Genomic DNA, 27,697 nt, shown 5'->3' on the forward strand with positions numbered 1-27,697 from the left:
TTGAGCCTCAGTTTCCTCATTAAAAAATATGATACTAATCTCATGGGGTTATTGTATCAAATGAGGACACATTACAGCATGCAGTTGAAGCATGTGACTTTTTCCTCTTCCCTTGTTACTTTTCTCTCCCTTCTGTTTATCTTTCTAAACCTCTATGCCTCAGCTTGCTTTCCAAGACACGGGGACAAGAATACCCGGCCTGCTTAGCTCACTGGCTTGTTGTGTGACTCAAATAAAGGCTGTGGTGGGGCTTTGGAAACGGTGACATGCAGTATGAATACCTGTGTGGGGTTATTCTCGAGACGGCTGACCTTGACCTGATGAGCATGCTCCAGGCCTGGGTTATTGTGTGCAGGGGCCACAAACGGAAGGGCCCTCAACACAGCTTCTTTTACTGCCCTCCCTGAGATCCCTGATGCTCTGCCGTCTACCTGTGGTGCCCTGCAGGCTCCTAATACCTGTCACTCACGTGGCTCCCCTGTGGTCTGTCTCTCCTCCTCTGGATCACAAGACGCAGGACCGCCCACCCACTGCTCTCTGGATGCAAAAGTGATGCCTGCCCCAGTCCTGTGGGCTGTCAGATACCCCGCCTGTCATATAAGCCTCCCATCCTTAGCCTCTCGAATAAATACTAAAAAGACTCATTATGGGGAGAGAAGGAAAACAAGAAGTGCTCCCGAAAGCCCCCAACGACCCACAGTATGAACCCCTCCACCCCCCTCTGGAGGCCACCAGCCCCCTCTGCGGTTGAGGAAGGCCTGCTGCCTACTGGACTCAGAAGGGGCCGTGGCACTGCCTGCCGGGAGCTGGGAGCTGGGAGCTGGGAGGGCGCGCGGGCCTGCGGTGGCAGGGGAGCTGAGCTGCTCTATTCCGGGCACAGTTTCAAGGCCAGCTGCAGGGAGAACAAGCAGTCGCTGTGTGCCTGCAGCTGGCAGTGGTTAGGCCAGGGCTGTCCCTCACTCGGGGTATATTTAAAGACACCCCACCAGATGATCATGCCATGGGAAAAATGCACACAGAGCTCCAGCCGCGCTCAGTCTTTGGCTCAGCCCTTTCCTCCTTTGCAGCAGCCCTGGCAGTGAATTTCCACATCCACAGAGGATGGCAGGCTCCTCAGCCTCTTACAGATGTAGGTGGTCCCACCTGGGGACACGTGCGTCTGACTCCTGGGCCTCTCTGCCCTGTTACTGGGCTGGTTAAAAGTTTTGGGGATTAGCTGGGTCGGCTCCTCCCACCCTGGGGCTGGTAACCCAGCAACCGCTGGGGAGAGGCAGGCAGATGAGTCAAAGAGAAGCACAGACTCTCTGGCTTTGTGTTTTGTTTGTGCGAACTCCCTGTGAGCACAGGCTCCTCCCGCAGGGAGTGGCAGGGCTTTCCCACACTGCTTCAGGCCAAATGCTCCTCCTTCAAGGGATGCCCGGGCTCCACTGGACTGCGATGCTACTGCAGGCTTAGGGACAAAGCTGGTGGGCCAGGAGGAGACCATCCTGGGCGAACTCTCTGCCTTTCACTTGTTTTTCTCAAGTGAAAAGAGGCCTGGATCCCACGGGAAGGGCGGGGCTTGACAGATGAGAACCACATGGCAAGAGAACCCATGGGCCTGAGGTCCTCACAGCAGAGGTGTGCGTAGAAGTTTGGGCTTTTGGGTGGCCAGAGACCAAGGAGACCTTGTAGTGGCAAGCAGGTTTCACGAGAGCAGCCCAGCAGAAGTGGGGTGGGGGGTGGGAGGCTGGCAGCTTATCAAGACGGCTCGCTGTCTGAGGCAGGCTGCCACCAGCGCTGGGAGAGCCAGTAAAACACAAATGCACCACCACCAGCAGCTGTGTAATTTGAGGGGCCCGGTTCCAAATGAAAATGTAGAGTCCTTAGCTAAAAAATCATTAAGAGTTTCAAGATGGTGACAGGACAGCATTAAACCGAGGGCCCTTCTGAGCGACTGTACAGGTGTACCCCCATGCAGCCCACTGGGTGCCCGGGAGCCAGCTCCCCGAAAGCTGAGGTGGGTGAGCTGGGGGATGACTGGTCACCTCTGGGCTCAACACCCTGACCCCTCACTCCTGCAGCCCTGAGGCCATCAGTTCCCAGGCTTTTACCAGGCTTGGGACATTGTCTCCACCCCCACGGTGGCTCTTCTCCCTGCTTGGGCAGCAACTAAGTCTTGACCTCTCTGCAAAGGCGAAATTGCAAGGCCGTGGTGGGGAGAGGGCTGAAGGTAAGAAGGGTCTGGGGCCTTGGGTCTGCTGGGCTTCTAGCTCTCAGGGCCCCAAGGACTCCCTGGATAGGCTGAGAAAGCAGGCCCCATGACTGGAACTTTCTGGGAGTGAGGCTGTGGAGTAGCTGGGAACAGGATGGAGGCATAACAAATGGATGACACTCTGGATCACCTCTTAAGAACCCTAGGGGACATGTCCTGAGGGTGTGTGACAGTCCAAGAGCAGAGCCAAGGTCCAGCAAGCCTTGGGAACTCACCTCCAACTCTATGTGGTCATGGAGTTTCTTGCAGGTGGCTGCGAAGGTCTCCGAGGTGCCAAATTCAAAGTACCACAGCTTATTCTTCATCCTGGACCACGAAGCAGAGAGATGGTTCAGTGTCCTGGGTTTGAAACGGTCGTGCAACAACAGCTATGCTGTGGGGGCTGGGATGCCCAAGCCCTCGGCAGTCCCCAATCTTGTATTTCCAGCACTTGTTAATCAGATGATCAGGGATAGACTTTTTTTTTTTTTTAAAACCAACTGTTTTTGCTATGAACTTAGAGAAAAACCCATTTCTTTCTTAGACACCATGGCTGCTCTGGGTGAACTGCCAGCTGCTCTCTGAACTTCTTGGTCAGAGCAGGAGAAAGGCCTGCTTGCCTATGTCTGAATCAAGGGAAGAGTTCCATGAAAGTCAACCAGAGGGGGCAAGTGACAGCAGGCTCTGGTCACAGTCCTTTCTACTACTAATGCAGAGGAACTTCAATGGTTGGGGCACGAAGGGAGGATCAGACAGCCTTTTGCGACTTGGATGTACAGTCTCAGGACAGAGGAGGGATAGTTCCACATTAATCCAGCTTAAATGTGTGCTACTCTGTCTATACTCTGATTGGGGGAAGCAGAGTGAAGAGAAATAGACACCACTTGCAGGCAAGGTAGAAAGAGAAGGAAAAAAGTGAGTTATCTGGTAGCAATAGTCCCCTTCCCCCACCTCTTTCTCAACTGTATTTGCTTAGTCCTTCATTAGGGGTAGACCTTGTCAGATTTGCTTCAGAGTAAGAGCTCAACATTTTAAGCTTTAAATTTTTTCAACATTTTCCTTATTGGGTGGGGTGAGGGGCAGAAAAACAATGGGGTTCCCACATAGCTGGGAGCTTTGCAAAGTCAGATGGTGTGGCCTGACACTTGGTCGTTTTGATCAGATGGTCTCACCAGGAAGTGTTTCTGAAGGTATTCCATTCCTTCCATCCCAACTGTCATCCCATTATCAGGGGCTGGCTAAGAGAAAGGACACCTGTCCAGTTTATAAGCTGGCAGATTTTGCTGAGGAAGGATTAAACACAATCACATTCCTCTTGGCACACTCTTCAGGAGAGAGGAAGCCGCCTCAGATCTGTGGACTAAGAGGAATGGAGCATTCTTCAAAGGGTAGAAGGCTCTTATTTGTTCCTAGTATTCTTGAAGCCACAGCAGACGACTCTTCAGAATGACAGACACAACTTTTCTCTCTGCATTTCTCAGAGTCCACCCAGAACTTGAAGATGAGACCATTGCATGAAGATTTCTAAGGCCTTGTTAATTGGGAAGTAGCCTTTCAGACTCTAAGTATACAGGAAAAGAAATGATAAATGATGAGAGAAACAGAATAAGCAAGATTTATAGACTGCTGCTTATGAAGAGAGTTAGGAGGGCTGGGGTTATTTTAGGTAGACCAGTGCTCCTCAACCAGTGTGCAGTGGCACAAGTATGCCCCGGATAGCAATCTCCTTAGCCCTCAGGATGGCCAGGTTGGGGTGTGGGGCGGGCTGAGCCCAATGCCACAGCTGGCATTGTCATCTGTATGCCAAACAAGTGCTTGTGTTTTCTGTGCATGCCATGATGTGCACAGGAAACACTGTTCTAGATCACTAGTTCTCCGCATGCACAGTAATGTGAATACAAATCTGAGGGTGTTCATTAAAATGCAAATTCTGATTCAGTCATTCAGGACTGGGGCCTGAGAATTCCTTGTTTGCTAACAAGCTGCTGATGCTGGTCCAGTGATCACACCTGGAGTTGTGAGGGGACTACGTTTGTGGTTCTCAAACAGTAGTATTCATATGAGTTACCTGGGGAATGTGATTAAAAGGCTGCTCCCTGGGCTCCAATCTGTAGGATTCTACGTGACAGCTGTGGGGTGGAGCTCAGGAATATGCATTTTAATAAGTGCCCAGGTGATCATTGTGCAGGTGGTCAGTTGGTAGGACTTTGAGAAACATTGCTCTAGATCCCAGTGAAATGACAACCAAGGAAGAGGACAGACCGATTAGCCCTGAAAGAGAGGATTCCTTGGGGAGGGTAGAATGAGGGTCAGTGCCTTTCAATAGACAATAATGGCAAAAGGCCCAGTAACAGGAAAAGCACAGACTGTCATAAATGTCAAGGTTGAGCATTTCTCTCCAGCAGCGAGAGCATCTCTGTAGCCAGGAGACTTGCATTATGATTCCGTTTTCAAATATCACTGCTGGTCTGAATCATGACTTTTGAAAGTTATTGCCAGGAGATTTAGAGTTTTAATAAAAATTTCCAGAAGCCACAAGCTATTTTTGCCCAGAAGTGGCTCTTCTGATGATCTAATAAGGTTAAGGGGTCATGGTTAGGTCAGTATCGAAGAATGACTGAGAAGATCAAACAGACTGCTCTTCCATTGCTGGACAGATGTCTCCTACTGGCTGTGTAACCTCTGGCAAGTTTTTAAGTCTCAGTTTCCTCACCTGTAAAATGGAGATAATAATAAGATTCACTTCAAAGGGTAGTTGAGAAGATTAAATGAGATGACTGCAAAGCACCTCACAAGATGCTTGCTGCATAGTAAGCTCACCAAGGATGTTAGCTACTTAGCTAGTATTTCAATGTCTTGAGTTGGCATGTTTGGATAACATAGTAAGGCAAAAATGACAGATCAGGTTGGGTAGCCATAGACATTATATATTCAAATTTTTCTACAACAGAAAAATATGTGATCATATTTGTCAGATCATGTGTCTAGACTTTTGGTTAAAGATATATGTTCCCCATATGTCTAATCTAACAGATTTTGCCAGAGTCATAGACCACACCCCAATCCTTGGTTAATTGTCTTGACTGGTCACACGAGTGTCCAAAGACATGATGTTGATTGCGAATATGCTTCTGAGAAAGTACACATTTGGTGTGAGACAAAGTATTTATCAATTCAAGAAACAATCACTGTGCCAGGACTAGATGGAGGTGTATTAGGTACAATGAAGAACAAAACACAGCACTCCATGACCCAGGCACCTGAGAAGGGCAGATAAGGAGTCAGACCATAGTGTAGTGAGCTAAGTACTAAGCATTGGGAGCACCGAGGAGGAGGGACATCTAATTCTTAGTGGGGCCAGGGGCAGTGAAAGAAAGCATCCTAGTGGGGCGATGCTGGGGTTGCGTTCTGGAGGAACGTGGAAGGGAATACAGAAGGTGGGGGAAGAACATTCTAGGCAGAGGAAGAAGCCCAAGCATTGGCACAGGGCAAGAGGGCACAGACCTGCTGGAGGGGACCTAGAACTCACAGAAAGGTGGGTTGAACAGGGGAGGCTGGAAAGGCAAGATTGTAAAGGCTGGGGATGCCACACTTAGGTGTTTAGCCTTTATCTTAAAGTTTACAGAGTGTTGTGGACCATTCGTAAGTGGGGGTACTGGTGGGGGATGCGTGGCAGTAGTGACCTGAACAGATTTGTGCTTTTAAAAGATCTGTCTTAGATGGCATGATAGATGGCAGGTGCCATTCACTGAGAGAGGGGACCCAGGAGATGAATTCTCCAGTGGCAGTCCTCTTTGTAACTGAAGGATGGCACTTTTGTTTTTTTGGCCCATCCATCCGTCTATCCATCCATGCATCCAACATTCATCCATTCATAGATCATCTAGTGAACTCTAGTATGGGCCACGTACCACAAAGTGCCTGGAGAAAAAGTGATGAATAAGAGAGGCAGGATCTCTGCCTCACAGAGTTTCCATATTTTTAATAGCTTTACCAAGACGCTAACATTTGACCTCTGACCCACAGGAGACTATGTGCTCAAAATCGAAGAGCTTTTATTTCTCCTCTGTTAACTCAGGCACATTTTAGTTAGAAGTAAATAATTTCTATTCCTATAGTTCTTTGGTTTTGCACTCTGCTAAACATTTCACATACACTATCTCTTTAGATTCTCTGGATAAACAAGGTCCTAATGTACATCACAGGGAACCATATTCAATACCTTGTAATGGCCTATAATGAAAAAGAATAGGAAAAGGAATTATATGTGTATATAACTGAATCACTATGCTGTACACTAGGAACTAACACAAATTGTAAATCAACTATATATCAATTAAAAAATAAAAATAGAACCTTAAGAAGTAGGTACTGTTGGCTACAAATAAGAAAAGACTTGGCTTGGGGAGGGTAAATAACTTGCCCAAGGTTGCCGGGCAAGTAAGTGCCGAGGGGGCACTGCTCCCCGACTGACCCCCGAGCCTGTGCTTTGCCGCCCTGCTACCCTTCCTTAGCATGCTTTTGCATATTGTGTGATGTGGTGTTTTGTGCTCCTATTACACTTACTTGGCTGCTGTGATTCTCCTTCACCAGGCTGTGAAATGGATGTATTTAAGGGCTTGGGGCGTTAGTGGTTGCATCACATGCTAGGAAATACTGTCTGATGAAGAGTGTCAGATTCCCTCGGGTCCTGGAGGCCAGGTGAGTTCTAGAGGAGTTTGAATTGGATTTGTCACAGGAACCTCCCGTTCTTGAATCTACACAGTCTCAGACAGTGAGGGAGACCAACGTTAACCCCTAGAAAGGCTAGATGCTCCCAGGACACCCTGCACGTTTCATTCTCTTGGCTCACCCAGCAATGGGGCAGAGGCAGTGCCCCTGAACTACACATTACACAGAGTGAAACAGGGAAGGCTGGGCTGGGAGACAAACACAAATGCTCTTTAGGCAACTCCCACTTCAGGTTCAAGTGGGCCACTCTCAGCCGTTCGCGGTAAGAGGGGGCAGTGCAACCTAATGCGAAGACCCCAGAATGGAATCAAGGAGCCCAGGGTTCAAACTCTGACTCTGCCCTTTCGGGTTGTATAACTTTGAGCAATTTTTTAACTTTTCTGAGCCTCTTTACTCATAAAATAGGCTTGTGCTTAATTCACAGAATATTATAAATATTAAATGAAAATCATGTAGGACAGGTCGACGGCCTTCATTCCCATATACATTAAAAGTTTGTTGACTGAGTGTTGTTGATGCCTTGCAATAATCAAAGGACTCTCTTCCTAATGAAGGCCACCTCCCTGGTTACTCAGAAAAATAGCCACTAGCCTTCATTTGAGAAAATATAAAGGGGGATTACTTTGGTTGCCTCTGTCCTAACTACCAAAATGGTTGGAAGTACAAAGGCAGGGGCCATGGGGGTAGGGACAGAAAGAAGAAGAAATTCCTACCTGGATAAAGGCTGATCAGGGAGAGATGGCTCCCAGAATTCTACATGTTTGAAGTCAGCCATTAATGGTGGGCCCTGAGGTGGAGGTCAAGTGACACAGAGAAGGTAAGACAGACCCTCTCTTTGTGTATGCTGGTGTGTTGTTGCCAAGGACTTCATGGGCATGCCTACCTGAGGCGGGGTTCCCTGAAGGTTACTGGCTGCTCCCTTTTTCAGCTGCTGTGAGAACAGGAAGTAACCAAACTCCCAGCCTACTGTCACTGCATACCAAGGCACCAGGGAGAGGTCATCTGGAGTCTTTGGTTCTGTCTACACTGGCAGAGCAGATCCGTATAGCACGGAGTGCTGACAGGTTGTTTGTGGATCTGGAAGTAGAGAAAGCCTCTCGTCAGGGAGGCTTTGGGCTTTTCAGTGTGCGCTCTACTGAATGTTTTACATATATTAGCCTGCTCATTCTCAAAAGAATCCTGTGAGTAGGCTCTGTTGAGACAAATAAGAATTTCACAGGTTGAAGCAAATTCTCTGCCTCATCTTTCCCTTTTCCCTTTTCCCATTTTGTTCTACCAGCACCAGCACCTTTCCAAAGTCTTTGGTAAAAGCCTGTAGGCATATGATACCCTATAATGTGAGGTGGGAGACAGCCCCCACTCTCCCTGCCAAGCAGACAGCCTGAATGCCAGCGTTCTTCTTGTCTTTTGAAGGTGTCTCCCCAAGCACTTTACTCCTGGCCCGTGGTGGAGGTTTGTCCCTGCTACATACAGCTCTGGTTTTTGTCTGTTTCATTGTCACTTTACAAGAACATGGCATTTGGAATCCGAGAGGGTAGGGTTCGTGCCTGACTCTGCCACTTTCTAGCTAGACAGTTTAAGTTCTTTGACCCTTTATTTCTTCTTCTACAAAGTGGGAATATTATTCTCTACCCAGCAAAGTTGTGAAGCTCATGTGGCAAATGCAAAGCACCAAGCAGGTGTTTAACGCATGGTAAGTGCTCCCTGACTGTTCTGTCTTGTTGCTAGGAAACCCACTCAGTGGGAGACTCATTCCCCCACTCCTGCAGGAGTAGGGACAGGAGCAGTGTGGGGGTCTATCCCAGGCAGCCAATATTTTTGAAGAAAATTAAACTAACCATGTTTTAATGACTTCTGGACTGCTTTTTCCTCATCTCTCTTCCTGAATTTTTTTTGGCCCACCATTTCTTTCCTTCTCATAATCACCTTTCAGCTGGAGATGACTAATCCTTAACCAGTTGTCCTGAGGCTGGTTTCCAGGTCCACGAAACTCCGAGGTTCACTGTCAGGCTCTAAGCTACCCAGGTGAGCCCGTTCTTGAGGCAGAAGACCCTCGTCTGGGCTCCAAGGGACTCTCATTCACAGGGAGGCGTGGCAAATAGCAGCAGGGACATCGTGGGTTGACTCTATTTCGGGGCTTTCTTAATTTCCCCCTGCTTTATAAGAAAATAACACTGATTGCACCCTAGTTAGTTGAATCTTTTCATTTGACAGATGAGGGAAAAATGAGACTACTTAAAAATGTTCTTTTATATTTGTCAGCAATTTAGGGCTAGATTTGGTCACCATCCTAACAGCCTATGAATAGCCTGTTTTCAAAGATGTCCACAAGTACAACCAAGCTAGCTGCTGGGCACTTTTACCAGCAAAGGCAGTGAGCTTCTGATGGCCCTTTTCTGATAATCTAGGAAGTTTTAAGGGCAATAGACTTTTGAAGTCATCCAAACATGAAAACATTTCTTTGCGCTTAGAAGGCTACAAAGAGGACACTGTAGTTATTTCTAGAAATAGGAGCCCTTAACGTGAAGGTGTTCCTCTTTGTGGTCTGGACTTTGATAACCAGGTTTCCCGAATGGGTCATGCCTCAAATAGTCAGTTAGGCCTCCTGTGTCAGCCTGGTGAAGCAGGCGCTACACAAGGTGGTATTGTGGGGTTTGTGCTAAGGGGACAGAATGTGGAGGCCGTACTGGGCCAGTGGGCAGGAGACCCGCCGTGTAGCCCCAGGCCTCATACACACTAGAATATGACCCCACAAGAGTTACTCAGGGCCTCCCGGATTCAGTTTCCTCATCCTACAATGAAGGACTCAGAACAACTGACTTCTGAGGTTTCTCCAAGCTCCGTGAACAACATGGCACAGGATGAGGTTGTGTGTGTGGTGGAGGGCCCATGTGCTCCACAACCACCACCATGTTGGGGTGTGGGCCCAACCATTGCCAGAGCTGCCATTGTTTACAAAGATGCCAGAGATGTGTGTTCTTTATGTAAAATCTCCTGATTATTAAAGTTGGCAACTAATTCAATTTTTTTAAAGAACACTGTAAGGCCCCAAACTACACGTCCAGGGGACACAATGCCTAGCCGACCAGCTGCTTCAGTACATTAATTATACATTTTCATAAGGTTCATCTCAATTAAAAAACAAAAACGAATGATATCACTGAATACTGTGGGTTCGCTGGGTTATGGGTGGTGTTACTGCTACTGCCGAAGAGCAGACTCGTGGCAGACTGTCACAGAAAATAACAACCTGGCACAATCAATGGGTATGACGGCAGCACAGGACGGGCAAGTGCAACTCGAGTTGCATGACAGATCTTAGTGATAATATTGAGAACACTTTATCTGTTAACATTTTACATTATTTGAATCCCAAGTGCTTTTGGACATTGAATAATTGTAGAAGCCAAAGTTCAGATCAAAGGTTGAAAAAAGAAAAAGAAAAACCAAGGGAGGTGGGCTTAGTTCTAAGGCCAGGATGTGAAGTCCTGCAAGGGGCCCGTGACCGTCACCTCACAGGTGCTGCAGAGGCCATCTGTGTCACCCGCACACCCAGCTGCCCTGGCCCATCAAAGAGCTTGTCACCACATCTAATCCACCCTGCATGCTGTCCCCCTGCTCTCACTGCTCATTGGAATGGCACCCGGTGACCCCCCGGCACAGAGCTATGGATGGAAGGACCTTTTCCAAGAGGAGGCAGTGGCCCCTTTGGTACAAGGGAAAGTGAGCCCCCAGCAAGCAGGAAGCAGGCTTTATAAATAGCTGTTTTTGTTCTCTGAGTGTGACTCTTGTGCCCGCTGTTCCTGCCAACAGATTTGTCTTGGCTCAGCTCAAGGGGCAAGGTATTCCCTGGCTTTCTTCCATACTGGAGACAAGGCTGATGTTCATGGCACTCAGGATAATCTAAGGGGTGTGAATGGACTGGGGGACGGGAGACCAGAACCAGGAGGGGGTGGGCAGAAGTGTGAGGAATAAGAGGGAGAACTCAAGGAAGGGCTAAAGAAAACACAAAGGCCAAGGAAGGAGGAAAGCCTGCCTGGCCTGTATTTGTTTCGTAGTATAAATAGGGAACCTTCTTAATAACCTATGAGGACACTTCTTAAGTCATTTTCATGTGTGAAAAATTACCTCCAAATCACAGATGACAGATCGTTTGCACTTAAGGGGACTTTGGGGTCTAGGGATTCCCAGCCAGGAGATCACAGGTCCCAAAGAATAGCCCAAAGTATGGAAGGAGTCCATGAGTTGCTGTCAACATTTCTTAATGTGGAATAGTATTTGTGCATTTACTCATAACAAAGACTGCACAGTGGGTTAAATTTTGTTGTTGTTGTTGTGGAATGGAAGAAAATCACTTGCACTGGTTACTCTTGGTAACCAGATGAACTGAGTGAATGGCAAATGGATGCTGTTGAGTCATAAAGGTGGAGAATGAATGATTACTTAGCACAGCTTTATGGCTGACAGAAATCTTAACTCAATATGGCACCCATGGTGGGGGCTGGTGACAAATAATTAAAAATAGTGTACTATTTGATAGTTCCTGGGTGCATGCAGAACTACCACTCCATACCAGCTTGGATGGTGGTCCCCTTTGAAGCCATAGCAGCCTTCTCATGGTACATATTAGGAAACTGAGACCAGTCTCTGAGGATGCACTGGCTGGAATTCAAACCCCAGCTCCAAACTTCCCAACTTCATCCCTTACCTTTCCACTCCCCTGAGCTCCTGCTATGCCCCTAAAGCCTCTAGAGAAGTGGAAAGGTCAGGCGAAGCCATAAGAGCCAGTGACTGCAAAGCTGCGGGTCATTCTCATTCATGCTTATGGACCAGTTTCGATCACAGCTACTACTCAGGCCATGAGATTCAGCTCGAGGTTGGCCGGCTAAAGACCCCGTGGCGTTCTTCCCCACAGAGTCTGTGGTGTGGGTCTCCCTACTGGTCTCTAGTCTCCACTCTTGCCCCAGAATAACAAAGGGCCAAATCTACCAGCGTTGGGTTCAGAGCAGCCTCCCTACCCCTTAAAGGTTAATTCTGAACTCCAGAGAATCTACTCCCACTGAGCAGTGACCCTTCTCCTGCACACAAGACAGCTTGTTTCTGTGGGCTGGGGACAGAGTCTCCTTGGGTAGACTCTCCCTAATTCTGTCTGGCGCCTGACAGCATCTCCCCCTAAGGACAGGACTCCAGCATGAAGCCTGCTGAAGTCGGAAATCAGATCCTCCCCTAGTGCAGCACCTGTGGACACACGTGTGTGCATGCGGGGCACACATGCAGGCCAGAACAGGGAGGCTTCCCTTATACTCTCCATCCGTGGTATGGAGCATGCTCACACACACTGCTGCTCTGAGGTCCCAGGGTCTCTCTGAAGCTCCATGGCCCGACTTGAGAACTACCACAGTGATGGGAAGTCCATCACATGGTCCAGCCACTTTGGGGGTGACCCTCAGGAGAGAGCCAGTGAGACAGCTGGAGTTTTTCTCTCCTGAAGGCTAAGTCTCTCGAGTGTTTTTTCCAGTCAGGATCTGTCCTGGACAAGAGAAAACAGCTCCCTTCCCCCATCCAAAAAAATAAAAATAAAATAAAATAAAAAACAACATTGTAAAATGACTATAACTCAATAAAAAATTGTTTTAAAAAAATCTTGCCGAGTTTGGCTGCCTTTAGCTATCCTTTCTCCCTTTGAAGATTTATTTGTGGAATGAAAATCCCCTTCAGGCCGATTTGGCTGAGGCTAGAGGGCTCTGAATAAGCTTGATCTCATAGTTCTCAGACAGCAAAGTCAAACACGGGGACAGAAAGCAATTCTGCTCCCAGAGGGAAGCAGGCAATGGAGATGGGAGTGAGGATCTCTGAGGTTCTGTGACGACTGCTCCGCTGTTGTGCAGCTTTTTGATTCTGAACTAGCTTTACCAGCACTCACACGTCCATCAGCCCAGGTAGCTGCTATCTGAAGGCAGATGGGGAGGATGGCTGATGAGAACATAGCCCTGAACACCTGGAGAAGACAGGCCACTTGCTGGAATTGAGCTCTCGCTGAGAAAGATCACTTCCTGGGTCCTGAACGACCAAGGCCAGAAACTAGGAACTGTATGAGGGAGCAGGAGGCAACCCCCCAAAATAGGCCCACACCCTCCCCCTACCGTAATTCCCCCTACCGTAATTCCCAGGGAGGCCCCAAGAGAGACAGCAGAGCTTTCCCTCCCTCTCCACTCCCTCCACTCTAGCTCACCCTCAGCTGTTGAGAATCATCTCAGTCCCCACTCATCCAGTGTTCACTATGTGCTGGAGCTGCACTAGCTGCTTTAGGAAACAAAGGGCCCCCACAGGTGGTCCTCACATCCGTCTTCAGTGGTAGGTGCTGCATGGTGACTTTGTAGATGCGTTTGAAGCTGTTGTTTCTCGGCAAATGCCAAGCTAGCCTGGAATGGTATCATGGTGTCTGAGGGGACGCTGGCTGAATAAAGCCTGCTCTCCTCTCTACTTCCCACAACCAGCCTTTCTGAGCTTGAGGCAGTGCCTGATTTGTGACAGGTCAGGTTACAAAAGTTCCTTGGTTAAGCCAGTTGTTTGTCACTCCGAGCACATTTCCCCATAGAAACAATGTTATGCAGAGACCGGGTTCTCAGAGTAACTACTAAAGCCTATCAGCCCATTAGGTATCCAGTGTCAGGTTTTGGAGACAGCTTTGGTAGAGCTGAAAAAGCTCTGCTTAGAAGCCAGAAAGGCCTGGGTTCAAGCCACAGGTCAGTTGCGATGTGGCTTTGAGCAAGCAAGTCATTTAGTCTCTATCCCTTAGTTTCTTCATCTCTGAATTGGGATGATATTACCTACCTTGCAGCGGTTGTTGTGAATATCAGTTGAGAATGTACACGTGGGTCCTATGATATACACCCAAATAATGAAACAACAGAACTCCCCTGCCATGTATAAAACTTTGTGGCCTCATGGGCTCTGAGTTCCAACTTGAAATACAAGCGATACATCTTTCCTGCTAAACTTGGACTGAAGAATCTTTGCTCTCCTCCAGTTTTGGGAAAGGAACATGGTGACTTGTCCATCCTAAAATCCCTGGTGGCCACCCTGAAATTTGGCCTGGAGCTCTTGTTAGAATGGGACTGGAGGTACCAGAAAGAAGTAAGAAGCAGCAGAAGAGGTAGGAAGGTGAGGGAAGGGCACACCTCAAGCATGCACCATATTTCCTCCTTTGGCTTTCATAAAACGACGCGATGATCTGGTTACTTTCTCCTGCGTTTCCTGTGCCTTCCACACCGTGAGCCAGTTGGATGCTTCCCAGTCAGAATTAAGTACAGAGTAAGTAGGTTCCTCCTTGGTTCCTCTAACTTTTAAATCATGAGATTGTTAGCCAGGCAAGTCAACAGTTCATCAGATGGGGCAGATGGCTGATAAATACCCTCTTCCCATCTTTACTCCATCTTCTTCCTGTGCTGCTTTTAAAAAAGTCTTAAATAGGAAAGCAGCAGCCAGAGACTCCCTCTGCCTGAGAAGACTGGAGTATCCACCGCCAGCAAAATCCTTTCTGTTTTGCCCTTTTGAAAATCTCACCCATGTGTGCTTGGCTTTACTTCCACTCTGACATTTTTGTGACTTACTTGTGTACTTGTGTATACATTCCTAACATCCATCTCAGTGACTGATCACCAGAACGTGTCACCCTCATCTAGCATGGCCTTCTGGCCGTGTGTTCTACTCACCCCAGTCCACTGTGAGACCCATCCACTGTCTCAGAGGTCATGCTTGTCTCCCGCAATGAACTTGACCCGCTCACTTTGCCCCCTCCCAGTGTAGTTGGCAAATGTGCCCCCAGTGTGGACGTGAGCCCACTGCCAGTTCCTTGGAGAACTGCTTGGCACCACCTCTGTGGGGCCTCTTATTTCTAGCTCACACCTGCTGCCCCTCTGTGGGCTGTGATTTTCGAGTTTCATTTGAACATTCTACTTTATCCCCTTTAAATCTCATTTTAAAACTTTCCTGTTTGGTCTCCAAGTCTCTGGCCAAAAATATTTTTCTTGGTTTATGTGACAAGCTCCAGATTCCTTGCCAAGTGGCCTGTCATTCCAGAATCGAAATCCACAGTCCAGAGGAACAGTCATTCTCAGATCAGTTACAGAACTGTTCTTGTGCCCCATACATGCCTGTTTCTCCTAGAACCTTGACTCATGACTGAGGAAGAGACTAGAGCATCACCTCTGCCCCACATCCCTTAGTTCCCTATCCAAGAGACCAGAGTTGCTAGAGATACTAACCAGGATTCCCTTAGAAGTGTGACTTGTCCCCACACCCATGGTCAGAAGGGACAGTCTATGGTTCATTTGTGTACGTGTATTCCTTTTTGTCTGGTGTTCAGCAATGCGAATTCTGCAAAATATTGGTCTCTTAAGATGCTCTGGTGTAGGAGGACTCTGTGGTTAATTAAATCTGGGAAACTAAATACTTTATCCTGCTTTTGCATGGTCTCAATAGGTTAGAATCTACATATATTAAAGGCTCTACATTATCATACAGAAAAGAAATATATTTAATTTGGAATTTTCCAATGATTGAACTCCCTTGTCTTCCTGGGACTCGCCCTTTAACATCCCGTGGAATGCACTTTAACTGATGCTACTATTACGAATGCCTGAAGAAGACAAGCTGGTTGCGACCGCCATAGGCTCTCATCAGACTTCACGATGATCCTGTTAGCTGTTCTACTTTCCCTCCTCCAGAAGGTCCAAATCTATCCTCTTTGAGTACAGTCTCACACTTTAATTTTTCTCTCCCCAAAAGGGACTGGGCCTTCCCCTCTTTATTTCCATGTCATATCTACTTATTACTCAGACTGTGGCTCTGCTTTATGTTGTCTTTGACCTTCCAAGTGTCTTTTCTTCCTGGATTCCTTCTTTTAGTTTCCTCAAGCCCATTCATTCTCTCCTTTGGTAGGAGACCAGTTTACATTTGCAACACCAATAATTTGTGACCACCTTCAAGCAAGAAAATTAAGTAACTGGCTCCCATCATATCCCTGAGGTTTTATTTCCTGGGCATCAGTGTGACAACTTGGAGGCCCACAGATCTTCTGACCCTTGGAAACGTGTTTATTTGACTTGCACAGTGGTTTTTAAAATTGGAGGACTTCACATTCACACCTGGAGTCTAGCTTCTCTTGAGAAATCAGACCTGGGTTGCTTTCCAACCTGCCAACAATTGGCTGGAGCTGAGTACTGGCTGCTCCCATTACAAAGGGCACGTGCTCTCCACCTTGCTAGAGTCCTCGCCACTCCTTAAAGCCTTACACCCTCAACTTCCCTTGTCCATATTAACTGCCTGGCCTCTATTGGCATTTGGATTTGAGAACCCCCAGAGAGATCCTGTAGTTTCCTTCTGGAAACTTTCCTAGAAGCTTCCTCAAAAATGTCTTGCCCACTTCCTTCCCAATCTGATCCTTCCTATCTAAGCCCTGGTACCTTTGGTTGCGAGTCCTAATATGAGTCTGGTTTCAAGGGCTGACCAGCTGCAGCAGTGTAAGAGCCAAAGCTGTTGGTATCTGCAAAGATCATGCCCACAGAAATAAAATATCAATCCAAGTCCACCTTTTCTGGGGGAAAAAAAAACTTTCAGTTGCTCTGTGTTGATAAATCAGGAATTACCCAATAGGTTTACTGACTATTCGACAATCATGGAACACCAGTAATGAACTTGCTCTTTAACCACTGCAGAAGCAGCTTACTTACGCTCATGTTTACCTTTCTCCCGAATTTCCCACTATGCACAATGGATGGTTATTATGCATGTTAACGTTATACTATTAGGTCTTGTAATTAAGGGACAAATTATCTAGTCCTTAAATCTCTTCTTTTCTAACCCATTGACTTACTGTTGGCCATTTAATTTTTCTTTAGAACACTCATCTCCAGTTGGGTGGATTACAAGAACAAATCTTGAACCAGGCCACCAGCTCAAGTTGGAGGGCATCCTGTTATCTCACCCCCACACCTGCACATCTGCAGAAACCCCAGTTATAAGCAGCCTCCATACCTCTCCCTGCCCAAGATCAGGGACCAGGTGGGACAGAAGACAAAAGGGAGAATCTGACTGATTAAAATGCTCTGTGTTGACAGTGCCAATACAAGGCTCACTAAGACTAACAGTTTGGGGTTTTAATTTATCCACAACATTCCTACTACCTCTTGCCTTATGGTAACCCAACGCTGGAGATTACAGACACACTTTCAGCTCACTGAGTTCAAAGGCAAGGTAGGGTACTTGGCTTGATTGGCACTTTAGAATGCTCTCCAAAAAGGCCCACTTTCAAGATTAAAGAGCCTCTTCATTCAACAGAATAGAAAACATCTTGTTACTAGACAGTGAGGAATTTCAGTCTAAGTGTAGGTTCAATAAACATGAATATTCAGCAATTATGTAAGTCCCTTGATGCTTTGGCAACTGGAGGGGACAAGTACACTCTTGGAATGAGGAGAGCCCCTGTTTCACTGAAGAGCATTAGAAGATTGGGAAAATGCTTTCTTTGTAAAATGTGAAGTGGTAAGGCCAAAAAAAAGTTTTGTTTTGTTTTTTCTCCAAAAACACTCCTATAATCTTCAAAGGAGAGATCGGATGAACACTCTCAGAGGGATGTTAGTAGAAGGGATGCTTACAGGGAAAGGAGCTGAAACCTAAGGTCCAGTCCAAAGCTAAGATTCTCTACATTGTGATTTTGTCCCTGGAGTATGTCATTCTGAGTGAAGTAAGCCAGAAAGAGAAAGAAAAATACCATATGAGATCGCTCATATGTGGAATTAAAAAAAAACATAAATACAAAACAGAAACAGACTCATAGACATAGAATACAAACTTGTGGTTGCCAAGGGGGTGGGGGGTGGGAAGGGACAGACTGAGATTTCAAAATGTAGAATAGATAAACAAGATTATACTGTATAGCACCAGGAAATATATACAAGATCTTGTGGTAGGTCACAGCTTAAAAAAAAAGTGACAATGAATATATGTATGTTCATGTATAGTTATAATGTATAGAAAAATTGTGCTCTATACTGGAATTTGACAAAACATTGTAAAATGACTATAACTCAATAAAAGAAGTTAAAAAAAAAAAAGAATCACAACACTACGCATTTAAAAATGAGAGGTTCTGCGGTGTGTATGCCCCACACATACTGCTGCATGTTCTCACAAATTCCTGAGGTAACCAATAGCATCATACCAGCACCTGAAACATTTCAAATCCACTTATTTATCGACTCTAAATTCTCACAAGCATCTTGTGAGATAATTGTAATTTCTATTTACATACCATAAAATTAAGAGAGAAGTAACCCTCCTGAGGGATTAGCATCTACATCTCACGTAAGGATGACACGCCTGAGAACGAAACTGTAAAGCCATTTGCCCAGCGTTTCTTGAGAGATAATTCACTTATTTCCCTAAAGAGAGCAACTGAGTTTCATGGTAACTGTAACAAAAAGCTGCTTTCAAAATTTCCTTTGGCCAAATAATGAGTGCAGTAAAATTTTCTTTAGTAAATGTTGATTTAAATAAGGAATTAAAATTAATCATTCTTATCTATTACTCTTCAGCCTTGTCTTCCAAACCCTTTTTAATAAAATGTGTACAAGGATGAACAGTTTAAGGAAAATACATCGGAATGAATATGCTAATCACATGAGCTCTAAATATAAAGATGGACTCTGCTGTATCACCGAGGCGTCCCTGTGCACAAGGACAATAATTCTCCAAAGTTTTAATTAGTAAAGTACAATAGAGGGTTGATAAGATCTGATATTTTTTTCTCTGGAGCTAAGAATAAACACATTAAGTTGTTTAAAAGCCACCTAAGTCAACTTCTGCATGAGAGAATCTGAAATTGTGGCGGCAGGAAAGAAAGACGGGTGAATTTTTCTTTTCAAAATGGATTTCTACTTGTACAACCAAACAGCACCCATCACAATTCAGGGTTTGTAAGAAAGGTGGTTGGTTTCCACCTTTCTATCCCTGATGTGTACTGACTCCCGGGGTTAGCAGAGCTGGTTCCCCTTATTTCTCTCCTGACATCCCCTCTGCTTTCTGTCTCCTCCTGGGAGTTCTCCCCTCTTCCCAGGCCTCTCCCTGATAAAACAGCCTGCACTAGCCTAACACTTCAGCAAGATTCAGGATGTAAAGGTCCCTGTATTTCAGGAGCCCTGACATTTTGGGTCTGGAAATACTTTGAAGAATAATTTATTCCTGCATTGATATTTTCAAAGAGTGTTTGCCGACTCACTACCTCGCTGTGCACTCACTCACCTATAGGATAAAGGGCAAACTCTGGGCAGAGCCCCAGGATCTTGCTGGAGCTGCCTCCCTACTGCCTTTCCACCTCACCTGGGAACCCCTCTGCTTTCCTCTCATGGCCCGGGTCTCCTCACATCCTGCCCACTGCCCAGCCTGTACCTCCTCCCAGCACACACCAAGCTCCTGGCCTCGGGGACTCCTGTTTCTCTCAAGTTCATGCTCAAATGTCACTTCTTTCTGACGTCTAATCCCACTTTCTCAGTGAGGTGCTCCCACAACACACCATCCACGTCCCCTTGTTAAAACGAAGCTCCCCACCTTACAGTGTATTTCCTTCTTCCGTGAGGGTAGAGGATGGGGGGTATTGGGAGTTACACTGGGCTCCCCAAGAAGATCTGTTGAAGTACTAACTCCCAGGGTCTCAGAATGTGACCTTACTTGGAAATAGGACCTTTGCTGATGTAATCCAGTTCAGATGAGGCCATACTGGATGGGGTGGGGAGGGCAAATCCAATGACCGGTGTCCTTGTAAGAAGAGGGAAATTTGGACCGAGAGACCCAGAAACACGGAGCGAGAACACCACGTGAAGACAGAGCAGAGACTGCAGTGATGCAGCTAGTCAAGGAATGCCAAGAAATACTGGCACCCACCAGAAGCAAGCAGAGAGGCACGGAACAAATTCTCCCTCAGAGCCTGGGAAGGAACCAACCCTGCCGACATATTGATTTCAGATGTCTAGCCTCCAGAACCGTGAAGGAGAAATTCCTGTTGTTTCAAGCTACCCAGTTTGTGGCAATTTGCCCTGGCGGCCTTAGGAGATGAATACAGTTGATAATAACTTCTATAGGCACCCCCCCCCCCTTCCCAGACCCTCGGACTCCTACAAGAAGGGACTCCAGTGACCCCTATTTCCTCTCGGCCCCAGCACCACGCTCACAGAAGAGATGCTCAACACGTTTTGGCCCAATGAGGGAAGGGGCTCAGCACTGCCCTTCTGGTCTTAAGTCAGTGGAGCCCCAGCAGGGTCCAGACCCTTCTCTGAGTGAGCAAGCTTATGTACGAGGTAGAGAGAGAAGAGTTTGGCACTGAAATGATGCCACATAGAAGACAAAGAGGAAAAATCAAAGTGGGGGAAAAAATGTGTCAAAAGCCTGGTAGGTGGATTCTAAGAAAAAGTGGAGGCCAGGGCTAGGGCTGGGCGGGGAGAGAATATTCAGCATATTTTAGAGTGCATTTTGAAACAAGTAATAGGTGATGACTAGATTGCAGGAGATGTCACACTAGACTGAAGAGTTAAGGGCATGAGTGGGGAAGGTGAGAGTAAGGAAGCAAACAGTCAGACCGGATTGGCGTTTGGGGAGCAGAATTGTATAAAGGGCCTTGAACGCAAAGCAGGTGAGTTTAAATTCAGTAAAATGTGATTGTGGGTTGTGGCAGTAGCTTCTTGTGGGGCAGAAAGGGGACAAAAACCATGAGCAGCTCCCGCTAGGGCAGGTCTGAGAGAAAGAGCTTTGGGATGGGCTGGGGGCTGCTGAGGACATCTGAGGAGGGGTCATCTTGGGGCCCAACTGGGAACTGAGGAACAAGGGGGTAGCAGGTCTCTCGGCCACTCCCCCACCCCCTAGTCAGTAATGAGGTGGGACACAGGGGCTCCCATTTGGTTCGACAACGAGCTCACTCCTGGGCTCGGAGAAGAGGATGCGTTTGTCAGCCCAGACAAATGAGGCTGCCTTCTGTTTTTAGAAAACTTTGCAAGACATTCCACAATACTTCTCTCAATAACTCATTTGAGCCTTTAATATGTCTCCAAGCCAGGAGATTCTTCCTCCCATTCCAAACGGCAATTCCTCATTTTAGAAGCACATTTCCCCCTTCTCATTCTTTCCTGAGCTGAGATGAAGAGTAAAGAGGAACGGTCACTATTTCCTGTTGTGAATCCTTCACACACTCGAGGTCCATTCCCAGCACATTCTCCGCTTCTCTGCTCCAGGAAAAATTATTTAAAAAAAAGTTTTCTCATAGGTCCTGTTAACTGTCTCTGTGACTCTTCTCTTGTCTCTTTCCTGAGTACTTCTTTGGACATGGGGCACCAAACTGAGCACTCAGAGAGGCAGAGAAATGTAGTGGTGGGATGAGTGTAGGATATGGAGTGAGACAGACTGGGTATGAATAGCCCCTCCCCTGTTAATTAGTTGTATGTTCTTGAGCAAGTTGCATAAACTCTCTGAGCCTCAATGTTCTCATCTGTAAAATGAATCAATACTATTTATTTATCTTCTACCTGGGGAGCTGTGCCAGTTAAAAATGATGTCTGTGAACTTCTTGAAAGCCTTCAATAAATGACAGCTCCTATTTTTAGTACGGTTTGGAGCCATGCTGATTACATTGGGAATACCACCTTTCTAAGCACTTTAATACACTCTGATAGGCATACATGCTTAAAAAACTATACTGCTGAAGAATTCAGGTGGCAATTCTTGCTGCCTCTGGTGGTCATATAAAACACAGACTGATCTTTTTCAGATACAGCAAAGCTATATACAGGACCAGGAACTGTGCTAAGAGAATTGTATTTTTGTATTTACTCTCCACAGAAGTAGAACTACATGACACATCAAGTAGTTATTTCATTTGCAATGGGACTTGAGTAATGATACCTTTCAAATTCTCCTATTAACTGAACAAAATCATTGGAATTTTTTACACTGGAAAAGACTAGTAAGACTCCCACTGCATGTAAACTCACTCCAATCAGCTCCTTTATATCATTTTTCTTTCATAACCTGTAAGTGCTACTGGGCTAACAATGTTTTAAACCAGTGTATACCATGTGCTGTTAAGTAAATAAAATTGCACAGTGAAGCACTGAAGGAAAATGTTAATAGTGCTCATTTTGTTGGGGGAGGGACAATATGATTTATTTTTCTACAATATACCTTTACTTGTATAAAGAAAACTTGCTCAAAAATAGTACATACAACTTTATAAAGACATATTAGCATAATTATTTAAAAATATGTGTATGGGGGAAGGGTATAGCTCAAGCAGTAGAGTGCACGCTTAGCATGCATGAGGTCCTGGGTTCAATCCCCAGTACCTTCTCTAAAAATAAATAAGCCTAATTACCTCCCCCTACCAAAAAAAATTAAATTAAAATAAAATAAAAAATTAAAAATATGTGTATTAAGTAAACTGCTAGAATGCATCAAAATGGCAATATTATGTTTTTGAGTGATGGGAGTATGAGTGACTGGTTTTTTCTTATTTTGACTCTTCTGAACTTTACAAATTATTTATAATGATTTTGAAATAGACTATGCTGTCATACTATATGACGCATTAAGTTATATAATACTATTATTATTTTATTGAAAAAACTTTGTCAAGATAAATGAAGAAAAAAAACATGCCTTATATTGCTACATTGAGACTCATACCCTATGACCAATAGTACTTATCTGTCTCTCTTAGGGAATCTCCAAACCTTCGAATTTTAATGGCTTTTCAGAGTCATCTAACATGACTATTATCTGATGTGGATTCTGTCTTTGTAATAATAAGAATATTAATAATATTAATAATAGTATAGCTATCAGTAATGTGCCACGCCTTTGTAATAAGTATTTAAATGCACTTTTTTTTTAGATCTTCAAAATAATTCTGTGAGATAAGGCACTTGTGACAGGTCGAACAGTGTCTTGAAGAGGCCCATCTTCTTATTCCTGGAACTTATGAATATGGATATGTTAGGTTACATGGCAAAGGGCACCTGAGGGTGCAGGATGGAATCTGAACTGGCACTCTGCTGACCTTGAGATGGAGAGATTATCCTAGATTATCTGAGTGAATCCAGTGTCATTACAAGGGTCCTTTTAAGTAGAAGAAGGAGACAGAAGAGAGCCTGTCAGAGAGATACAACGTGATGAAGAGTTGACTGGCCATTGCCGACTTTAAAGACAGAAAGTGGCCACAAGCCAAGGAATGTGGGCAGCCTTTAAATGCAGGAAAAGACAAGGAAGTAGATTCTCCCCTAGAGGCTCTGGAAAGGAATGCAACCCTGATGATAGCCTGAGTTTAGTCCAGCGAGACCTAGTTCAGACTTCTGCCCTCTAAAACCATGATATAATAAATCTGTGTTGTTTTAAACCACTAACTTTGTGGTAATTTGTTAGAGCAGCCATAGGAAACTAATATAGTATTATATTCCCATCTTACAGGTGAGCAGACTGAGGTTTAGAAGAGTAGCTTGGTCAAGGTCACATGTAGGTGGTGGTCAGTGACAACTCCAGCATTTGAATCCAGGTTGTCTGATGACAGAACCTGCACTCTTGGGCACTTGGCTCCATTGAGCCCCAGAATGATTGTCCAGCCCTTGCTTGGGCATAAAGTGTGAAAACTCACCACCCTGCTCCCCTGTCCATCGGCCCCCTGCACTTGAGGATGGCCCTAAATGGTGGAACTGATGTCCTCTACAGGGGGCTCAAACTGGTCCATCCAGTCACCCTTCCCATTGATTCATCATTCAAACTAACCTAATTCCTCTTTTATGAGAAATACTTTTTAAATATTTGAGGCTAATAATCACTTCTCCCTAAGTCTTCTCTTCTTCGGGTGAAACAATCCCCAATTCAGAGCTTCCTTATGAGACATGGTTTCAAATTCCAGCCCTTTCCCAACCTCTCCCTTCTGGAAAACAGCCAGACTGTCAACACCCATTTGAGGACCCAGCCAGTTGCTACCTTCCTCTGAATTTGTGTAATTTGATTTTCTTCCAGGAGGTTATCATGCTGACCTTAACCCTTCTGAACTCAATTATATACTATATCTTGAGCTCTTTGATGGAAATATTTCTAGAGAGCAATCAATAAACAAATACTGATAACTTTTGGACTATCTGGCCTAAAGACTTGAAAACATAGCTGGCTTTCAAGTTCCTTCAGATATTATCACAAACTGATTCCACTCTTTGTTGACATGAATCATACCTTTCTTGTTCTAGCCTGGCTGGGGCTAGAAAAAAAGGCCTGTTAAGCTACAGTAAGGAACTGTTCTGGCAAACAAGCATATTTGTAAGGAGCCTTGAGATATCAGAGGCTTTTTGCTGTACCAGTCCGAGAAGTTGTGCTTGTCCAGTCCCACACGGACTCGAGAGCCAGGAGGAACACGAAGGCAACATTAAGAGTCAATGTCATTTCATCCCATTATATAAAATATTGTGACTCTTTAGAGCAGAGACCTGCACACAGATATTAACAACAACCTCCTAAAATCTCCAACCATCTACAACTTTAAATGGTCCACGTTGCTGTTCCCTCGTTTCTGCAAATAATCAAGGGCTGACTGTAAACAAATAAGACAGCCAAAAAAACCTGGTCTTCAGCAGTTGCGTAATGACGAATGCCTGGTGAAAAAACATGACCCCATGTTTCATTCATTTCACTCACTGCATCTCTCTAGAGGAGGCGTGGGGACAGTGGGGGATGAAACAGTTTTGTGGGCTAGCGTATAAACATTCTACTAATTAAGTAAGTTGCTCTGTTAGACCACCTGACTTGTAGACTTTAAGGTACTTGAACACAAAACATAAGGTTTGCATTTCCTTTATAAATACCTCCAGGAGTAAGAATAAAAATAGAAAATCCCATAATCAACTTCATTTGGAGCTTTTCTGAATCCTAAATGTTTGGAAAAAAATAGTTTGGTTTACTGAGGGAAACAGTTTGGACCTCGGGGTACCTAGGGCAGGTCCTTCTCAAGGTGCTGAGTATTAGATAATTCAGGCACAGAAGGAAGACTCCAATAGTGAAGATTTTAGCCCTGTCTGCTGCTGTCGTACATTTATGCTTTGGGAAAGTCAAATGTCTGGGCTGTAACATCGAGCTCCCTCACAGGGCTCCAGGAAAGAACAGCTTAGAATAGTTTCATTTTTAGATAAAAAAAGAAAATCTGAAGTAAACGGTGATCGAGTTTATGCTTGTGACTGCAGAGCAGGCTACAGGTATTCAAGAAAGAAGGCCTTTTCGCTTCCCAGATTGTACAACTTGAGCTTTGCTGGCTTCTATTTTTGCCTCCCATAGAACATCGCTGTGTTCATCTAAAGTGGGAGACGAGGTGCTCGGTAGGTGAGGGGAGAATGAGCACCAGTGAAGGAAGGGGAATCGCATCTCCGGTGTCAGACTGCCTTGAGCCACCCACCTACCCACCAACTGTGCACTCCATGGCCCCAGCTGGTAGCCCAAAGGATCCATGCGGCACATGACACCGGCCCTGCAACTGCCTTTTACTCACTCTCACCCTGTTCCTCCTGTCCCCATGTCAGTGGGGCTCTGTGACCCTTACCTCGAACCTGCCTCTAGCCTGAACTTGGCATGTGGACATAGAATCGGTCTTCAGATCCCAGACCTCTGCCTCTTGGACATCCATGGAGCCAATGAAGGGAATTTTCTCTAAAGCCCCAGTCCTGGAGAATCCAACCCAATCCTAATGAATTACTGCCATCCCTCCACGCGCTAAAAGGAGGATTTGTACAGATTCAATGTATCATAGCTGGAGCCTCCTCCAACTTTTCAGTTCAAGGGCCATGTTAATGAAGCAAAGACTCTATAACTGAATCCCATTTGCCACCCCATCAGAAAAGCCTTTTATTGTCAATGCTTTATTGCTAATTTAAGGCAATGCTTTCCTCATGCTTGTCATTCAACAATACTCAAAAACAAACACTTTCTGAGAACCTACTAGGTGCTGTGCACTTACACACTATCTCATAAAATGCAGCAACCTTGCAAGATTTTCAGGGGAGGAAGCAAAGGATTAAAAAGATTAAGTCACTTGCCCAAGGTCACACAGCTAGTAAGCGGCAGAGCCAAGTTTTAATGCCAACTTAGACTATACCCTCCTGCCTCATTCTATAAATACCTATTAAGTGCTTAGTTATTTGTGAGATGTATTTCCAACCTCTTAAGAACTCAGGCTTCACTAGGGCTTGTAGGGAATCCCTCACCAACTATTCCACAGGCCTGGCTCTGAGAAAGCGAACACTCCAGAGCCTGTTAATTGCCCAAGGGCTATTGTGAAAGGTGGTCAGCTTCTGGTAGAAATAAAGCACTCTTCGGTCCCTTTCAAGGACCTAACAGGAAATATCTTGCTTCAGCCTGAACTGCTGAGGGACATATTCAAGTGGATGGCACTCAACAGGTTTAGAATAACACATTCCTCAAGTGCTCAGAGTTTCTGACCAACAGTGCAAAAATACCATAGTTAGACTTCACTTTCTGGACACTCATTAACAGTGACATTGGAAGTAGGGAGCTTTTATGTAACTGTTCCATACATACAAAACCCTTCACAGAGAGTTAATCCAGAAACTTCACTCTTGGATAGCTGGAAGACTTTGCTAGCCTTTTCAGCTCATCCGCAGACACTGACTACTGCCTATTTCAGGGACTGATAATCCCTCTCCCTTTCCCCCTAATTGGAACCCTCTTTCCTCCATTCTTCTACCTTTATTGAAAACTCCCCACTCTGTGAGGCCTGGCAAATGTGTCTTCTTTTTTTCATTAACTCCTCTCTCCTTGTCAGGGCCAGCTTGTGAGTGTGAGACCTGTAGAGTCACACGGGGCCCCACCCTGAGAAGGGCCCTGACTTAAAACTCTTAATGGCTTTTGAACAAGGGGTCCCACATTTTCACTTTGCACTGAGCCATGCACATCATGTAGTCAGTCCAGCTCCTTGGTGTGGACACAGACAGGGAGACGAGTCATACCACACGGGTAGTAAGAGTGGTGGTACCCCCGTAGTCCCCCTTTGGAACTCAGCAGGCATCTTCCCGTAGACATGACCCATAAATGTGGATCAAGCTGGTAACAGCTCCACCCTCCTTAGCCCCAATTTCTCCACCTCTAAAATGGGAACAGTAGCACTTACCCTTACAGATTAATGCTAGCATTGGATGGGACCACGTATAAAGTACCATCAGAATGTTTGATATGCAGTTGGTGTTTGCTAAACGGAATCCATGGAAGACAGCAGGTGCAGAAAACTAGTTTGAACTCTGGAGTTAGGAGCTATCTTAAATCATGTCGGCTTAATCCACTGCTTAAAAAGATGTATGACCATAATTGTATGACTTATCTTCTCCCAGCCTCTGTTCCTTTAACTGTAAAATGGGAATGTTAATATTTACCTTGTAGGGTGATTTTGGGATTCAAATATTCTAATGTATTTAAAGAATCTAGTTTATCACCTGGCATTTCACAGGCACTGAAGAAATGACAGTTCTTAGTTTGGGTCTCATAATTATAACACTGTTTCTTCACTCCACATGATTCATTTACAAGTGATGTTGGGATACAGCCCTAGTCAGCGCCTTATACTGTACAGCTTCCTGTGTGCTACATGACCTACAAAACGTAACCGTCTTGCGTGAGAAAATCCTTTCGTAA

At 45.5% G+C, this 27,697-nt stretch overlaps 1 protein-coding gene across 2 annotated transcripts in view; it reads right to left on the reverse strand.

Moving 5' to 3' along the window:
* Window positions 1–27,697, reverse strand: part of DGKG (diacylglycerol kinase gamma) — a 185,912-nt gene that overhangs the window by 49,654 nt on the left and 108,561 nt on the right. For both annotated transcript variants that reach the window (XM_006200997.4, XM_006200993.4), the window contains one exon: window positions 2,470–2,560. In XM_006200997.4, the coding sequence (XP_006201059.1) occupies window positions 2,470–2,560 (91 nt within the window). The remainder of the gene's footprint in view (window positions 1–2,469; window positions 2,561–27,697) is intronic.

This window comes from Vicugna pacos, chromosome 1 (genome assembly GCF_048564905.1).
Source record: "Vicugna pacos chromosome 1, VicPac4, whole genome shotgun sequence".
Lineage (NCBI taxonomy): Eukaryota > Metazoa > Chordata > Mammalia > Artiodactyla > Camelidae > Vicugna > Vicugna pacos.